Source organism: Fusarium venenatum, assembly GCF_020744135.1.
Source record: "Fusarium venenatum strain MPI-CAGE-CH-0201 chromosome Unknown EDB82scaffold_2, whole genome shotgun sequence".
Lineage (NCBI taxonomy): Eukaryota > Fungi > Ascomycota > Sordariomycetes > Hypocreales > Nectriaceae > Fusarium > Fusarium venenatum.
This window is the reverse complement of record NW_027072130.1, coordinates 8,572,328-8,585,087: the sequence shown is the minus strand read 5'-3', so window position 1 is coordinate 8,585,087 and position 12,760 is coordinate 8,572,328. Positions and strand designations below refer to the sequence as shown.

At 46.7% G+C, this 12,760-nt stretch overlaps 6 protein-coding genes across 6 annotated transcripts; 3 read left to right on the top strand and 3 right to left on the bottom strand.

The window, feature by feature from the left end:
• Positions 1–1,555: 1,555 nt before the first annotated feature.
• EDB82DRAFT_198248 (uncharacterized protein) lies at positions 1,556–2,876 on the bottom strand. The gene has a single exon (XM_025736373.2). It carries the CDS (start codon positions 2,674–2,676, stop codon positions 1,729–1,731), a length of 948 nt encoding a protein of 315 aa, XP_025586987.1. The 5' UTR covers positions 2,677–2,876; the 3' UTR covers positions 1,556–1,728.
• Positions 2,877–3,291: 415 nt separating this feature from the next.
• Positions 3,292–4,621, top strand: EDB82DRAFT_525678 (uncharacterized protein; the record flags this gene model as incomplete). The annotated part of the gene is made up of 3 exons (XM_065609142.1): positions 3,292–3,298; positions 4,109–4,471; positions 4,524–4,621. 3 exons carry the CDS (start codon positions 3,292–3,294, stop codon positions 4,619–4,621), a joined length of 468 nt encoding a protein of 155 aa, XP_065465084.1.
• Positions 4,622–5,009: 388 nt separating this feature from the next.
• EDB82DRAFT_502150 (nucleophile aminohydrolase) lies at positions 5,010–7,222 on the top strand. Its single transcript, XM_025736371.2, has 4 exons — positions 5,010–5,329; positions 5,378–5,396; positions 5,446–5,795; positions 5,851–7,222. Exons 1-4 carry the CDS (start codon positions 5,165–5,167, stop codon positions 7,129–7,131), a joined length of 1,815 nt encoding a protein of 604 aa, XP_025586985.1. The 5' UTR covers positions 5,010–5,164; the 3' UTR covers positions 7,132–7,222.
• Positions 6,944–9,010, bottom strand: EDB82DRAFT_198215 (heterokaryon incompatibility protein-domain-containing protein). Its single transcript, XM_025736370.2, has one exon. It carries the CDS (start codon positions 8,868–8,870, stop codon positions 7,209–7,211), a length of 1,662 nt encoding a protein of 553 aa, XP_025586984.1. The 5' UTR covers positions 8,871–9,010; the 3' UTR covers positions 6,944–7,208.
• Positions 9,011–9,894: 884 nt separating this feature from the next.
• EDB82DRAFT_556877 (uncharacterized protein) lies at positions 9,895–11,679 on the top strand. The gene is made up of 4 exons (XM_025736369.2): positions 9,895–10,252; positions 10,300–10,485; positions 10,535–10,676; positions 10,723–11,679. The coding sequence occupies exons 1-4, from the start codon at positions 9,912–9,914 to the stop codon at positions 11,503–11,505; spliced, it is 1,452 nt and encodes a 483-aa protein (XP_025586983.1). The 5' UTR covers positions 9,895–9,911; the 3' UTR covers positions 11,506–11,679.
• Positions 11,680–12,759, bottom strand: EDB82DRAFT_198102 (thioredoxin-like protein). The gene is made up of 2 exons (XM_025736368.2): positions 12,369–12,759; positions 11,680–12,309 (listed from the first exon to the last, which is right to left on the bottom strand). Exons 1-2 carry the CDS (start codon positions 12,390–12,392, stop codon positions 11,854–11,856), a joined length of 480 nt encoding a protein of 159 aa, XP_025586982.1. The 5' UTR covers positions 12,393–12,759; the 3' UTR covers positions 11,680–11,853.
• Between the last annotated feature and the right edge of the window lies 1 nt (position 12,760).

Below are 12,760 nucleotides of genomic sequence, written 5' to 3'. Positions count from 1 at the left end.
TATTCTTTGAGTCAGTATGTGAAGAAGCTTGCAGCCTTTCAAGGCATAACTAACGGCTTGTAGCATGGTTGTTTCTTTAGAGAGAAAAGGTCTGTGTGGCATCGGAGATGTACACTATGTTTGGTGCCCTATGAGGCCAAACTAACGATGAAGAAGCCTCACTTTCGACGCCAAAACATTTATCCGCCGAATGAGAAACGCAAATAAGCTGATAGATGACATCAAAAGACCTACAGAATCGACCAACCTCGAGCTACATACTGATATCACACCACGCGCCCAGAGAAACACCGCAACATGGGAAATAGGATGGTAACAGGGACTCAGGGCTGCAGAGCTAACAAAGACTGTGACTCAATGTACGAGAGACCCAAGAGACCTCGATCAAATTCACTGGTACTCGAGTTGCGGCGACTAAATCGGTATTTTATGCATGCATAACCCGAGTGCTGGAGAACAAAAGGTCGACGAGACACCAACATTGCAGGGACCTTCAACAGTCAATCATGAACCGGAAACGAAACAAACAACTGAGAAATTCACTAAACAGAGCAAGAGCCATCGCAGGTCGCCAATACAAGACAGTCACGATGTACGGCATGTGAACTATCCTCGGGGCCGTTCAACATTGAGCCATCAATCAAGCCGCTAGACAATCCGATCAACTTTCACCGATTCACCGTATATCCGAGCCTGGTATACCTGTGGTATACTCAAACTCACAAAAATAAAAGAGATTCTATTGCTGGAGTTTGAGTGCAGGTTCTCTATAGAACACTGAAGAAATTTACTGACGCTTCTCCAGCTGCTATTTGCATTTTGTCTATGCATTATTCTAGGATTGTGTATTGAGATCCTTGTTCATAATTACGAGGGCGTGAATACCTTGAGACTTTCCTCCAGCATAGTTTGCCTTGCTCTGGGTGTATTTTGTCTGTGCCTATCCAGAGCAGCACCTTGTGTGCTGTTGTGGATGGGGTTGTCATGGTCATTAACACAACTTCTTGTTGCAAAGTGACTCAAACCTCTGTTTGCTCCAGAATGGGAGTATTAACTGCGCTTGTGTGGTTGAGCATACCGATTTCTTTTTGGCAACGATTTATCTGGAAGAAATATTGGTACCTGTAATGTGGTTGTGTAACGGGGTGTGACGGCTGGAGGTTATTGCGACTGCACCGCCATGTAGGGGGCTTTAGTTCACTCTGCAGAACACTTTGGAAGCGCACCTCATCAGAAATGAAAAGATCTGTTCTTGGTTATTATTTCATCAATCCCATCAACGTCGCGTCACATTGGATGAGGTGTGTGGTCTGTTACGGGGATGTGGTAGGGACCCTTCTTCATTCACTAGCCAGAGCCCTAGCTAATCGCAGATCAGGGCCTCATGTAAAGGCTACAGGGGAAATATCGATTTACTCAACGCTAAAACGAGCACCAATCCAGAAGCAGCGCTGTCAAAAGCGCCACAAATTCGTGTAAGAGAGACGTTCACCACTATACCACTTGCGTCTTCAATCGCAATACTGTTCGAGAGATGAAAGTAATTGTGGCTACATTCTTGAACATAAGTAAATTTTCTAGCTACAGTGAGCCGATTATTGGCTGTCTTAAAACCGACTAACCTTCCACCACCATGATTCAAAGAAAGTGAAGCTAAAGACAGTCTAGATGCAATTAATTGAGATAGGAAATAATGAGAGTGTTCTGTCAGATGCTAAGAGATAAGATCTAAGAGTGCTTGGAAACGTGCTTCTTGTGAGCCTCAGTCTTGGCCTGGTTCTTGCTGGTGCTCTTAGAAGTTGACTTGTGATCATCTTTTGCAGTCTTGCTGGTAGAATCATCACTCCCAGAGTGCTTCTTCTTGCCAGAGTCTTTCTCAGTCTTCTTGGCGGAGGAGGACTTGCTGGTCTTCTTCTTGCTAGCAGCAGGAGAAGCAGTGGGCTTGGGCTTGTCCTCGGTCTTGGAAGCAGAGTCATCATCACCAGAGTGCTTCTTCTTGTCAGCCTTCTTAGCATCCTTTGCGGCTTGCTTGGAATCCTTCTCTGCCTGCTTGGTCGCCTTCTTGTCATCTGACTTGCTCTTGCTAGGAGAAGAAGTAGCCTTGGGGTGGTCATCAGTTTTGGTGGCTGAATCATCATCTCCAGTGTGCTTCTGCTTCTTGCCGTTTTGCTTCTTTGTGCTGGGGGCCTTGAAATTGCGGTCCTTGGTAGTAGCAGCATCAGAAGCAGCAGGTTCTTCATCAGCAGCATCATCATCATCGCCAGAGCTCTCCTCCTTCTTGATGGTACCGATCTTGGCGTGAGGAGCAGCGAAGGTAGTGAACATCACTCCATCATCACCGCTATCGTCATCCTGAGATCCCTTGGGGACATCGTAGGTATCGTCATCATCATCGGCATCAACAGCACGCTTGCTGGATGTACCACCCTTGACAGCGACAAAGCCGGGCACGGTATCCTTGTTCTTGTTGCCTGACTGGTTGCCGGAGAACTTGATGGCTGAACCAGCAGCGTGCTTGTTGGGCGCGGGAGCGAATTTGCTGTTGGTGTTGCTGTCCTGGTGGTTGTTGGTGGTGCCTGGACGAAGAGCGTAGTTGGACTTGGGAGGAATAAACTGGGGGAAAGCATAGACCTCAGCGCCGAGGATGGCAACTGCGAGTGCGAAACCAGCCTTCATTTTTGAGGTTTTTGTAGATGTAAATGAGTTGTAGGGAGTGTGAATTTGGAGTTTAGAGTAATGAAACGAAGAATGAGTGTGTTGCTTATCTAGAATCTCAACAATGAGGCGAGCAGGTATGCCATCTTATACAAAAAAGCCTCCCGCAAACTCTGTTCCATCGTGGGAATTACTCGTCATGATGTTGTTTGTTTCCGCGTAAAGTTAATCATGGATGCAGGAACGCTGATCAAAAGTCGGGACCCTGCATGAGTGCTGCCGCAAAGGACTAGCCTGAAGCTTGCCAGATACTTAAATTCCGCCCAGACAGGATTATTTCCTACTTTGGTAGAGCTTCCATACCGGGTTATGTATGTGGCGTTGGCTAGTCCCTGGGTCCTGACATTTTCACTTTCGCGGTTCAGGGTCGAGCCAGGTTTGTGAGTGACCATCTTAACTTGTTGCGAATATGGTGATGTATTTTGTAATCATTAAGGTTGAAAGGGCCCCGATTGACCGCGATGGGCGGGGAATAGTTTGTGGTCTTGATCTGGTCGGGCCTTTTGGACTGGAATGTAGGGGTTGGATCACTGTGGGAGGGCCGAAATATTGTCGGACAACCATTGGGAATGGGTAATGATTTGTAAGTGAACTGCAGGTTATTCGTTCTAGTCATGAGTCTGAGTCTGGGGTAATTGTCGAGATGCTTCAATCCGTGCTGTGGTGTTGAAGGCCAATGACTCAAGTATACGGGATGAGACAAAAGCTTGGCACGTGGCCGTTCAATTGTAACTAATTGGATTGGATGGGATGTTGAGACACCGTAAAATACGAAATCACCCAAGTCCTTGTACTCTTTTAATGCGAGTAGAATGTGTTGGTTGGTGGTACCTTTTGAACAGATGAGTTGGTTGTTGTGAATGCGCCATTCGCTCTCCACTACCAATATTCGTACTTTCAAGCTGTGAAGGAAAACCCAGAGAGATAAAAGGAACATCCAGACTAATGAATGCATTTCGCCATTGCTGTATGCCATGCGACCGGTGCAATGACCTGAAGGGTGCATCGTTGGTTCATTCATGGCCTCAAGACGGGCCAACAGTGAGGCGTACTTGAAGAAGATGGCCAACAACGAGATACCAGCGCTTATGCGCTAAATCTGGTTCACCGTCATGAATTGTTGCTATGAATGGTCCTGGTAATATGCAGGAGGCCTTCCAGTCATCATCCATCATAAAAGTCGATTGTCTCGCAGCCTGACTCTTGAATAGTTACCTCTCATCCAGCTTTTTAAACACCCTCACAGTTTTAATAAAGAGAAATAAAGGAGTGATCATGAATTCAATCACCTCAATTTTGGCCTGCCTCACAGGCAAAAGTCATTCATCTTAATCATCTCCTTCCATTCGCGAAATAAAGAGCAACGAAAAGACCCTCATCACCTCTCAGCCAGTTCCCTACTCCGACAATGCAGCCGATCAATTCGTCGATATCCTCAGCACACATGAAGGTTCCAAAGAAGAACTTCATCATCGTCTGAAGCAAGTCATCTCCACCAATGGCTGGACAGAAAGCCTCGCCGAAGGAATCGAGCACAAGTTAGAGAAACTCATCCAAGACGGCGCAAAGCTAGCAAAGCCCATGGCTGAAGCTGTTAAAAGAGCTACAGAGATAGCTTGGCAGTTTGCGAAAGAGCATCCTGTCTATGCTGCTCTTATCGCAGCGGGGACGATCATTACTATTACTGTACTGGCTGAGTTTGATCTCATTTGGGTGTTGAGAGCGTTGGGCTTTGATCCAATTGGGCCTCGAGTTGGTAAGTCATTGAATCATTCGAGACATAGAGTACAGGCTGACTTTGGGTATAGGGAGCTTTGCGGCGCGATGGATGAGCAAAATTGGACAAGTACCCAAAGGATCAATTTACTCTTATCTTCAGCGGTTGGGGATGAAGATTGCAAAGTGACAATTACTGTGCAAACTGTGATGGAGTAGGAGATGTGAGGTGCCAACTCAGTTTATCGAAAGCAACATCGTATTTTCTTTATTTCTTTAAATTGATTCCATGGTTATTCCTGTATTGTTGATTGATGTCTGCCCGCTGTTAGTCTCATTCATGGTTCAATTGACTTGGCAGAGGGATTCAAGCCTAGATACGCTCCGTCGTACACTCAGGAAATACCTACCCGTCCTATAATTATTCCCGGAAACGAGATCTATCAATGATGTATCCTGACAAAGAACCGCCCTCTAAATACTCATTCGGACAATGGGTCCGAGGATCGGCGACTTGGACGAGGATGGAACCCATTATCACGACATTTGCAATTACCCCGCCATTCAACGTCCCCTCCCCCACGTACAAGAGACAATATTCGGACTTGACCCGAGGTTACAGGACGATTAGGTAATTATATCACAGACTTTCCCAGATCTCCCAGTCTTGAGAGCCATTTACACAATCAATTTGTATCTCTTCAGTGGTACTCTATAGTCAAAATAGAGAGAGATGCCACTTCCTACATCATCCATTTATGAGCCGCCATCGGCTGGCTTCAATGGCTTCCCTTCACGAAGAAGTGTTGTTCACAGCACTGAAGGAATCGTAGCGGCACCTCAACCTCATGCAGCGAAATGCGGTCTTGAGATCCTCAGAGCAGGTGGAAACGCTGCTGTAAGTCTTTCCACTCCAAGACCATGACGAGATACTAACATGGCGCAGGATGCGGCTGTCGCAGTTGGTATGTACCTCGACATATTTATTACACTCACAAATACTCACCACTACAGCCGCTGGTCTCAATGTCACCGAACCTGTATCAACTGGTATCGGAGGTGACATGTTCCTCCTATACTTTGACGCCGCAACAAAGCAAGTCAAGAGTCTCAATGGGTCCGGTCGTTCGGGCGCGAAACAGACCCTCGAGACCATCCGCAAAGCTCTCAACATTCCCGACGATAAGATTGGCGAAATTCCAACCCATGGCGTCCACGCTGCAACGGTTCCCGGAGCTGCAGCCGGTTGGGTTGACACCGTTGAGAGGTTCGGTAGTGGAAAGCTTAGTTTGAGCCAGATTCTTGAGCCTGCTATTAAGTTGGCTGAGAATGGACATCCTGTTTCTGAGATTGCTTCACATTCGGTACGTGTTTCTCGCCATTTTATGTTTGGATGCGCAAATACTGACTTCCATACAGTGGCAAGCTCAAGAGAAGCTTCTTCGTAATGCCTCTCCCAACTTTGCAGAAATGCTCAAGCAAGATCCATCCGCACATGACGGCGTTAGAGCTCCTCGTCCAGGTGAAGTCTTTAAGAACCCAACTCTTGCAAAGACATTCCGTGCTTTGGCGACGGAGGGTAAGAAGGGTTTTTATACTGGTCGTATCGCAGAGGAGATTGTCAAGGTTGTGCAAGACCTGGGTGGATACCTCGAGCTCAACGACTTGAAGCACCATCTTGAGACAGGCACACAAAACACGGATCCCATTTCTGTCAAGTTCCGTGGTCAGGGTCTCGCGAGCAAAGATCCCAATGGGGGTGTTGAGCTTTGGGAGCATCCCCCCAACGGTCAGGGTATTGTCGCGCTGATGGCTCTTGGTATTATTGAGCAGCTTGAGAAGCAGGGAAAGATTCCTACGTTTGGACCTGAAGACCACAACTCCACGGTTTATCTACATGCCATCATTGAAGCTTTGCGTCTAGGATTCACGGACGCGAGTTGGTACGTCACTGATCCTGATACCACCAAAGTGCCGACCGCTGGCTTGATCTCACCTGAGTACCTCGCCGAACGGGCCAAGATCTTTGACGCGACAAAGGCCCACGATGGAGTACAGCCTGGAAATCCCGACTTTGTATCACCAGCTCTGAGAAGTAGTGATACAGTTTATTTTACTGTCTGCGACGCTGCTGGCAACGCTGCTTCGTTCATCAACTCCAACTACGCTGGTTTCGGCACAGCCATTATTCCCAAGGGCTGTGGTTTCACCCTTCAAAACCGTGGCGCAAACTTCTCCTTGGATGAGAAACATCCTAATAAACTTGAGCCACGCAAGAGACCTTACCACACAATTATCCCCGGCATGGCCACGAATCTCAGCGATGGGTCTCTACACTCTGCCTTCGGTGTCATGGGTGGATACAACCAGCCTCAAGGAACTGTACAAGTTCTTTTAAACCAAGCCATCTTTGGTTTGAACCCTCAACAAGCGCTCGATGCTCCTCGTATTTGCATTGGTGCTGGTATGCCTGATGAGGGTAACGTGTTGGACTGGACTGTGCATGTGGAGGAGGGTATCTCGGATAAGACTGTTGAGGAGTTGAAGGCCTTGGGACATAATGTTGTTGTTCTTAAGGACTGGAAGAGGGCTATGTTTGGAAGGGGTCAGATTATTAGGTATACTGTTGATCCTGATGGAACGCCGGTTTGGTCGGCGGGTAGTGATCCAAGAGCAGACGGCGCAGCGTATCCTCAGTAAACTAGCAGCTTCAATTCAATTTTTTGATGCTAAATCATGTATGTTACAGTATCGGACAAACTTACATATATGCGGCTTCAAAATATGGTGATTCTTGTCTCTTTCAACTTGCTCATGTCGATTTCTCCATCGTTATTGATAGCTCCAGGTACACACTCCAAGTTCTGATCCAAATTAGAACATATGACAGGGGAAACCAATCGATACCCGTGATAGTACTTTCTCAGAAGGAAAGGCTCTCGTGAGCCACGGAGAATCCACAGCTCGCAGTCGCTCTTGACTTGTTCACCAGTCCCTACCTTGATCACGTATTTGCGAGAACCTTCATGGTGCTGTCCAGAACCTATCCTTCCGAAGCCATTGTCTAGGAAAACAACCCATAGTGAAATAACCGAGATTTGTGCCTTGAGGTCCTGTGGATGTAGTATTCGCAAGAAATCGGCTTCGGGTGATGTTTGCATGATTGCATGGGGGTCATAGTCTAACTTGGCGATTGATACATCCTCGAGATGCCCTTCATAACCATGAATCTGACGAAGACTTGTACTGTTAGTCCAATTGAGCACCCAAGAGGGTAATAGTCCTCCTGTGTTAGAGCTCAAGAGGCTTTGACGATTTTGGTATGAGAATACCTCTAAGCTGTCATCAAATAAGATTATTCTCTTGGTCGTTTCCTCCAAAAGAGTGTGTAAATCCGTATTGGTAGAATAGTCAGGAACGATTGCGTATCCAGGGTGGACAAGGCCTAGGATAGAGTAAAGCTTGTCCCTTGGATCCGTAGCCTGGCTATCCTGTGTTAAAGTCAGAAGGATCTTGAGATCAGTGGTCCTTGACAGGTTGGCCTTTGCCACCAGAAGCGACCAAGCTCCGAAAGTACTCTCCCGCTCATCCTTTGAAAGCTTAACCTCGTAGTGTAAGCCGTTGGAGTCACGACCCGGAACTATCCATCCTCCGTTGAAGGTTCTGAATAAACTCATGAAGGATGAGTAGGGCATGGAAGACCTCCCGTGGAGAAAGGTCGTTTGTTCGGAAGCCATGAATTCTTGGAATACCCATGCCCTGTTCCACCATGGACTCATTCTAAGTTCAATAAAGGAGGCCCAGCTCTTGTAAACTTCGTCCTTGATCTCTATATTGTTTATCAAGAGGAGGTTAAATTTGGAAAGGGAGTTGTCCCAATCTTCTCGCTCTAGGGCCTCCCTCAGCTTGATGAGTTGCTTCATTCCTCCCTCGCTTGTCTCAGGTGTGGATAAGCAGACGAGAGTTTCTTTCGCCTTCTCGTAAATATCCCTCATGAAGCTGACCTGGTGCGATCTCTCATCCAGATCGTACTGGTTGATGCAAATCTGATCAACCCATAGCAAGAACTCCTGTTGACCATTGTGTGCCTCCCAGTAATGGCGAGCTTCCATCAAAGCATGGTGAAGATTTGCAAAGGCATTGCAGCAGGTACCGTTGACGCTGATGTATCTGGTATTTTTTGCACTTCCTGCGCAGTACGAGAGAGCGAGGTATTTGTTCTCGACGTCTGCGAGCTTTACACTTGGTAGAAGGTCGCATTTAACGATACCTAAACCTGAGTCTGGAAAGACCTTGAGAAGACGGATATCTCTTTCAGCAGTATTGAGGGGCTCATACGGGGTCTGGTGGACGAAGCTGCTGTTTTCGGGCGTGCAGAATATATCATGGCCTGGAGGGTCGCTCGTCGCGGTCTTGGTTGACAGAGGTGTTTCATCCATAACTGGTTGGTGTTGCAAATAATACAAGCAAAACAAAAGCTCTGAAAGTCAGAGTTCGATGAATTGCAATAGTTTGTGATGAAAGAATGAGAGATCGTGATTACGTTGTACCCGAAGCAAATACTCGGGGAAAATGCCTTGCAAGGCGATGCGATGCAACAATGCTCAACATTCTGTGATTGGCCTTGCCATGTCCCTTGGTGGTTCGCAATTTCCTGACCCGCTACTCCGTACCTATGATTAATTAACGTAGCCACTGACATGGCACGATTAACAGTAAATATCAATAATCGAACAGTGTGTGAACAGTAGTGATGACAGTAAGGCCACAAGGCTCGCTCCGTACCTATATAACTAATACACTGCCCGGTTATCGCAGATATTCTTAATAAACTTGTATCTTTCTTTTATTCTCTTGTTTCTGTTTCTACCCTTTTGTACCTGAGAAATCATTACAAAGATTGTTGGAGTGTCTTCCGATTGAGTCATATTGTTGTGCTGTTGGATTAAGGCGCGAATAGCATGATATATTACAAAAAAAAGGGATATTGGACCAATAAAAGTCATAAAATCTTTCTTTAATTGAACCAACCTGCCTATAAAACGCATGTTGCATAATCAGGCACGTGAACTTGAGAGAGCTGGCGCTTGAGTACAAGTTTGCAATGATGTTGATGTGCTGGAACGGCGACTCCGAGAAAAGCGCACACTCGAGCGGCACAGCTTCCTTGGCTTATTGCTTTTTGTTTCATGAGGTTAAAACGGCTGAATTGACTATCACCGATTGTGCCTTTTATGCAGGGGATTTGTTGTAGGAGCAAGGGTTACAAGGCAGACTCGACATAAAGAGCCAACAGGCCAATCACTGAATGTGAACTCCCTTCAACAAAGGGGTTTGCATGGAAGTCCAAAGAACTATTAAGAAGGGCTGGAGCCTGCTCGAAAAAATTATATATATTTCTACGTAAATGTAGAGCTAATAGTCTTGTTCTACCACTAGTCTGCGCTCACGCATGCTCTAGACTAGATAGTCTACTAACCATGGCGCAGTGTGACTTCAATTGCTTGCTTTATCGACATTTTACTATCTTTGATGATGCTAATTCAATCAGGACTTTGCAGGATGCAAAGTCCCAATTGAAGCGAAAGAATCGTCGCAAGGGAGTAAATGAGTTCCTGTCTACTCTTGAGCCTTTCCGCAAAGGGTTCACAACAAGAGATGGCATAACAGGTAGCCAGCTCCTACAATTAGACAAGAAAGCGCATCAAGACGGATTGATAGAAATGGCGCATGCTTATCTCTGTCTTTCCGGACATGGATATCTTCACTGGCCGGAAGGTAGTAATGACGGCACGTTGGAGTATCAAAGACACGAGAATAAGTAAAGGTTCCTGCTGAGGTGTCGGATTGTACTAACATGAGTAATAGGATTTATTACAATGTCATATGTTACTTTATTAGGAAGAACAAAATTGATTCAAGGTCGAGACTGCGTTCTAAACGACCACGAGATGAAGATACGGCCTTTGTGGCTAGGCCTCCACAGCGACGACGTCTACGAACTCCTGAAAGCGAGAGTCCTACTTCATCTCCTATAACACCTTTATACGATTCGTAAGTTTATTATGGAATGCATATTTGCCACGGGAGCTTACTTGTATAGGAGCCCCGACGAGAGGGAGAGTCCGCTTCCCTCCTCTCAAGACAGCCATTCAACTGTTCCTTCTGCACAGGGAGAGGCAAGACAAGAAGTATACCAGACACTTCCCAGGGCAAACGAAAGCCCAGATGAACTGGCTCAAGATGTAAGGCTAACATCCATTATTGATACCTTCACTAATATTTGTTCAGTATGATGAGGAGCAGCCAACAGTACCCAACTTACAACAGCGACATGTTAACAGACTAGGAGACGAACACGGTAACATCAGCAGGATCAGTCTCGGTCAACAGCCGGTTCCTCATGCACCACGCACTAATCTTCATGCGCGTTATATCTCTAGAGGAACACAGACAACACCCAGTGTTAACCAACAAAGGCAATGGAGGGCCATTGATGCGCCTCTTCCATCATCATTCAATACTGACATCATTTCCCAGCAGAGGCATGATCCTGCTAGTGACAGAGCAAATGGAGCTGAAGAACCAGCGAGTCAAAGCTCAGTTGAGGATATACCAAGACCTTTCGATATCCCATTGGGACGTCCAAGAATAGCTATTCCCAAGCCAGACTTCAAGATTGACCTAGTAGTCAGCTACGATGTTATTCCCGGCCACAATGCGCTATTTGAGCCCAACGGTGATATCTTCTCATACTCGTTGGCCAAGTTCCTCAGCCAAGTCAATTGGCAGCATGAACCTGAAGTGCTCCTCATCTGTCTGCAAGCCCCAGGTACATCCCCAGCGACACCCGTTCGGACCTGGAAGGATAGGGTCTTCAAAAATGATGAAGATAAATTCCAGAGTGTACTGCGCAGATTCCGACAGATCTTTCTGGATGAGCATTTTAACTTTACTCGTGTAAAGATGGATGCTGTGATTGAGATTGCTTTCGAGAATATGGTTGAAGGACATACACATTGTGCTCTCATTGACGCTTGTTGCAATCGAGGCAGAGCTGTTGGAAAGGTATAGACAGATGTGGGTATTTGGAAGAGTTAGGAATCGAATTATAGACATAGACCATATAGACTTTGATTAAGATATCGTTTTTACATCCACCAACAATTCTTCGCATGCCGGACAGCACCGTTTTTCGACCGACGGAGATTCAGCTTGACTCCTAAGGGATGCTACAAGCAATTCAGAATGTCCAAACCATTCGGACACAATCATTTCTCCATGAAGGACGTCAGAATATGATGGCGACCGGTAATCGCACCTTTCTATTGCTTCTTTTTCTGTACAATCCGTTCTACCATACAGTGGTATCCATCCCATATTACATCATGAATATTCATACACTCCCCAATTATTTATCATCTATTCCTTCTGCTCAGGCTCTCCCTCAAGAATAACCTTCTTCTCATCGAAAAGCTTGGCCAAGTCACCATTCTGGTGCATAGACACAAGAATATCCGTACCACCGATGAAATCCTTCTCAACGTAAAGCTGGGGAATCGTAGGCCAGTCGGAGTACTCCTTGATACCCTCGCGCAGCTCAGGATCCTCGAGGACGTTAAAGGCAGCGAACTTGTCGGGGTTGACACCCTGAAGACCGAGAATTTGGATGGCGGCGCGCGAAAAGCCGCACTGGGGGGTTTCGGGTGTTCCCTTCATGAAGAGCACGACGGGGGCGGATGATACGGCTTTGTCGATGGCGGATCGGGTTTGGTCGGAGAGGAGACGGGTTTGGAAGGGTGTTAGGGGAGCGATGGGGGTGCGGAAGGCAGAGGCTGTTGAGCGGACGGCCATGGGCCGGGCGGCTTGTCGGAGGGACTGGAGAAGAGGAGTTAGTCGGGGTTGAGAGTGACAGCGATAGAATGGAGTTTGCGCACCGAGGCTACTGTTCGCGCAAACATTGTAAAGGCTGTGATGGAGGAGATTGTGGTGGGAGAGGAGATTCGCAGTTGGTTTGTTTAAGATGGCGGAAGTTTTGGACGGGATTAGCGAGTGATGTCAAGGATGTTCCGATGCCGATCCCCGGAATTCAGAGTGGCGCTGATGGTAGCTGTGGCCAATTAACGATGAGGTAATGGTGGCTTATCAATCGAGTGCCTCAACTTGTAGGAAGACATTGTGATGCGCAAATGATACAATTAAAGGTCACATATCGCACAGCCCTACCTTAGTTCTGATGAGTCTTTGTCGCTCATAGAAAGGAAAATTTTGAGGGGAGTGCGACGCCAGGTACATGGAGCACAACATGATGGACTCAAGGTCAAGGGTA

Excerpts from the sequence above, each read along its gene's own strand:
- EDB82DRAFT_198215 (XM_025736370.2), bottom strand. The coding sequence starts at position 8,870 with ATGGATGAAACACCTCTGTCAACCAAGACCGCGACGAGCGACCCTCCA.
- EDB82DRAFT_198102 (XM_025736368.2), bottom strand. The coding sequence starts at position 12,392 with ATGTTTGCGCGAACAGTAGCCTCG. Across the intron at positions 12,310-12,368 it reads TTGCGCGAACAGTAGCCTCG|TCCCTCCGACAAGCCGCCCG; the intron begins GTGCGCAAACTC and ends CCTCTTCTCCAG.
- EDB82DRAFT_502150 (XM_025736371.2), top strand. The coding sequence starts at position 5,165 with ATGCCACTTCCTACATCATCCATTTATGAGCCGCCATCGGCTGGCTTC. Across the intron at positions 5,796-5,850 it reads CTGAGATTGCTTCACATTCG|TGGCAAGCTCAAGAGAAGCT; the intron begins GTACGTGTTTCT and ends ACTTCCATACAG.
- EDB82DRAFT_198248 (XM_025736373.2), bottom strand. The coding sequence starts at position 2,676 with ATGAAGGCTGGTTTCGCACTCGCAGTTGCCATCCTCGGCGCTGAGGTC.
- EDB82DRAFT_556877 (XM_025736369.2), top strand. The coding sequence starts at position 9,912 with ATGGCGCAGTGTGACTTCAATTGCTTGCTTTATCGACATTTTACTATC. Across the intron at positions 10,486-10,534 it reads ATAACACCTTTATACGATTC|GAGCCCCGACGAGAGGGAGA; the intron begins GTAAGTTTATTA and ends TTACTTGTATAG. Across the intron at positions 10,677-10,722 it reads CAGATGAACTGGCTCAAGAT|TATGATGAGGAGCAGCCAAC; the intron begins GTAAGGCTAACA and ends ATATTTGTTCAG.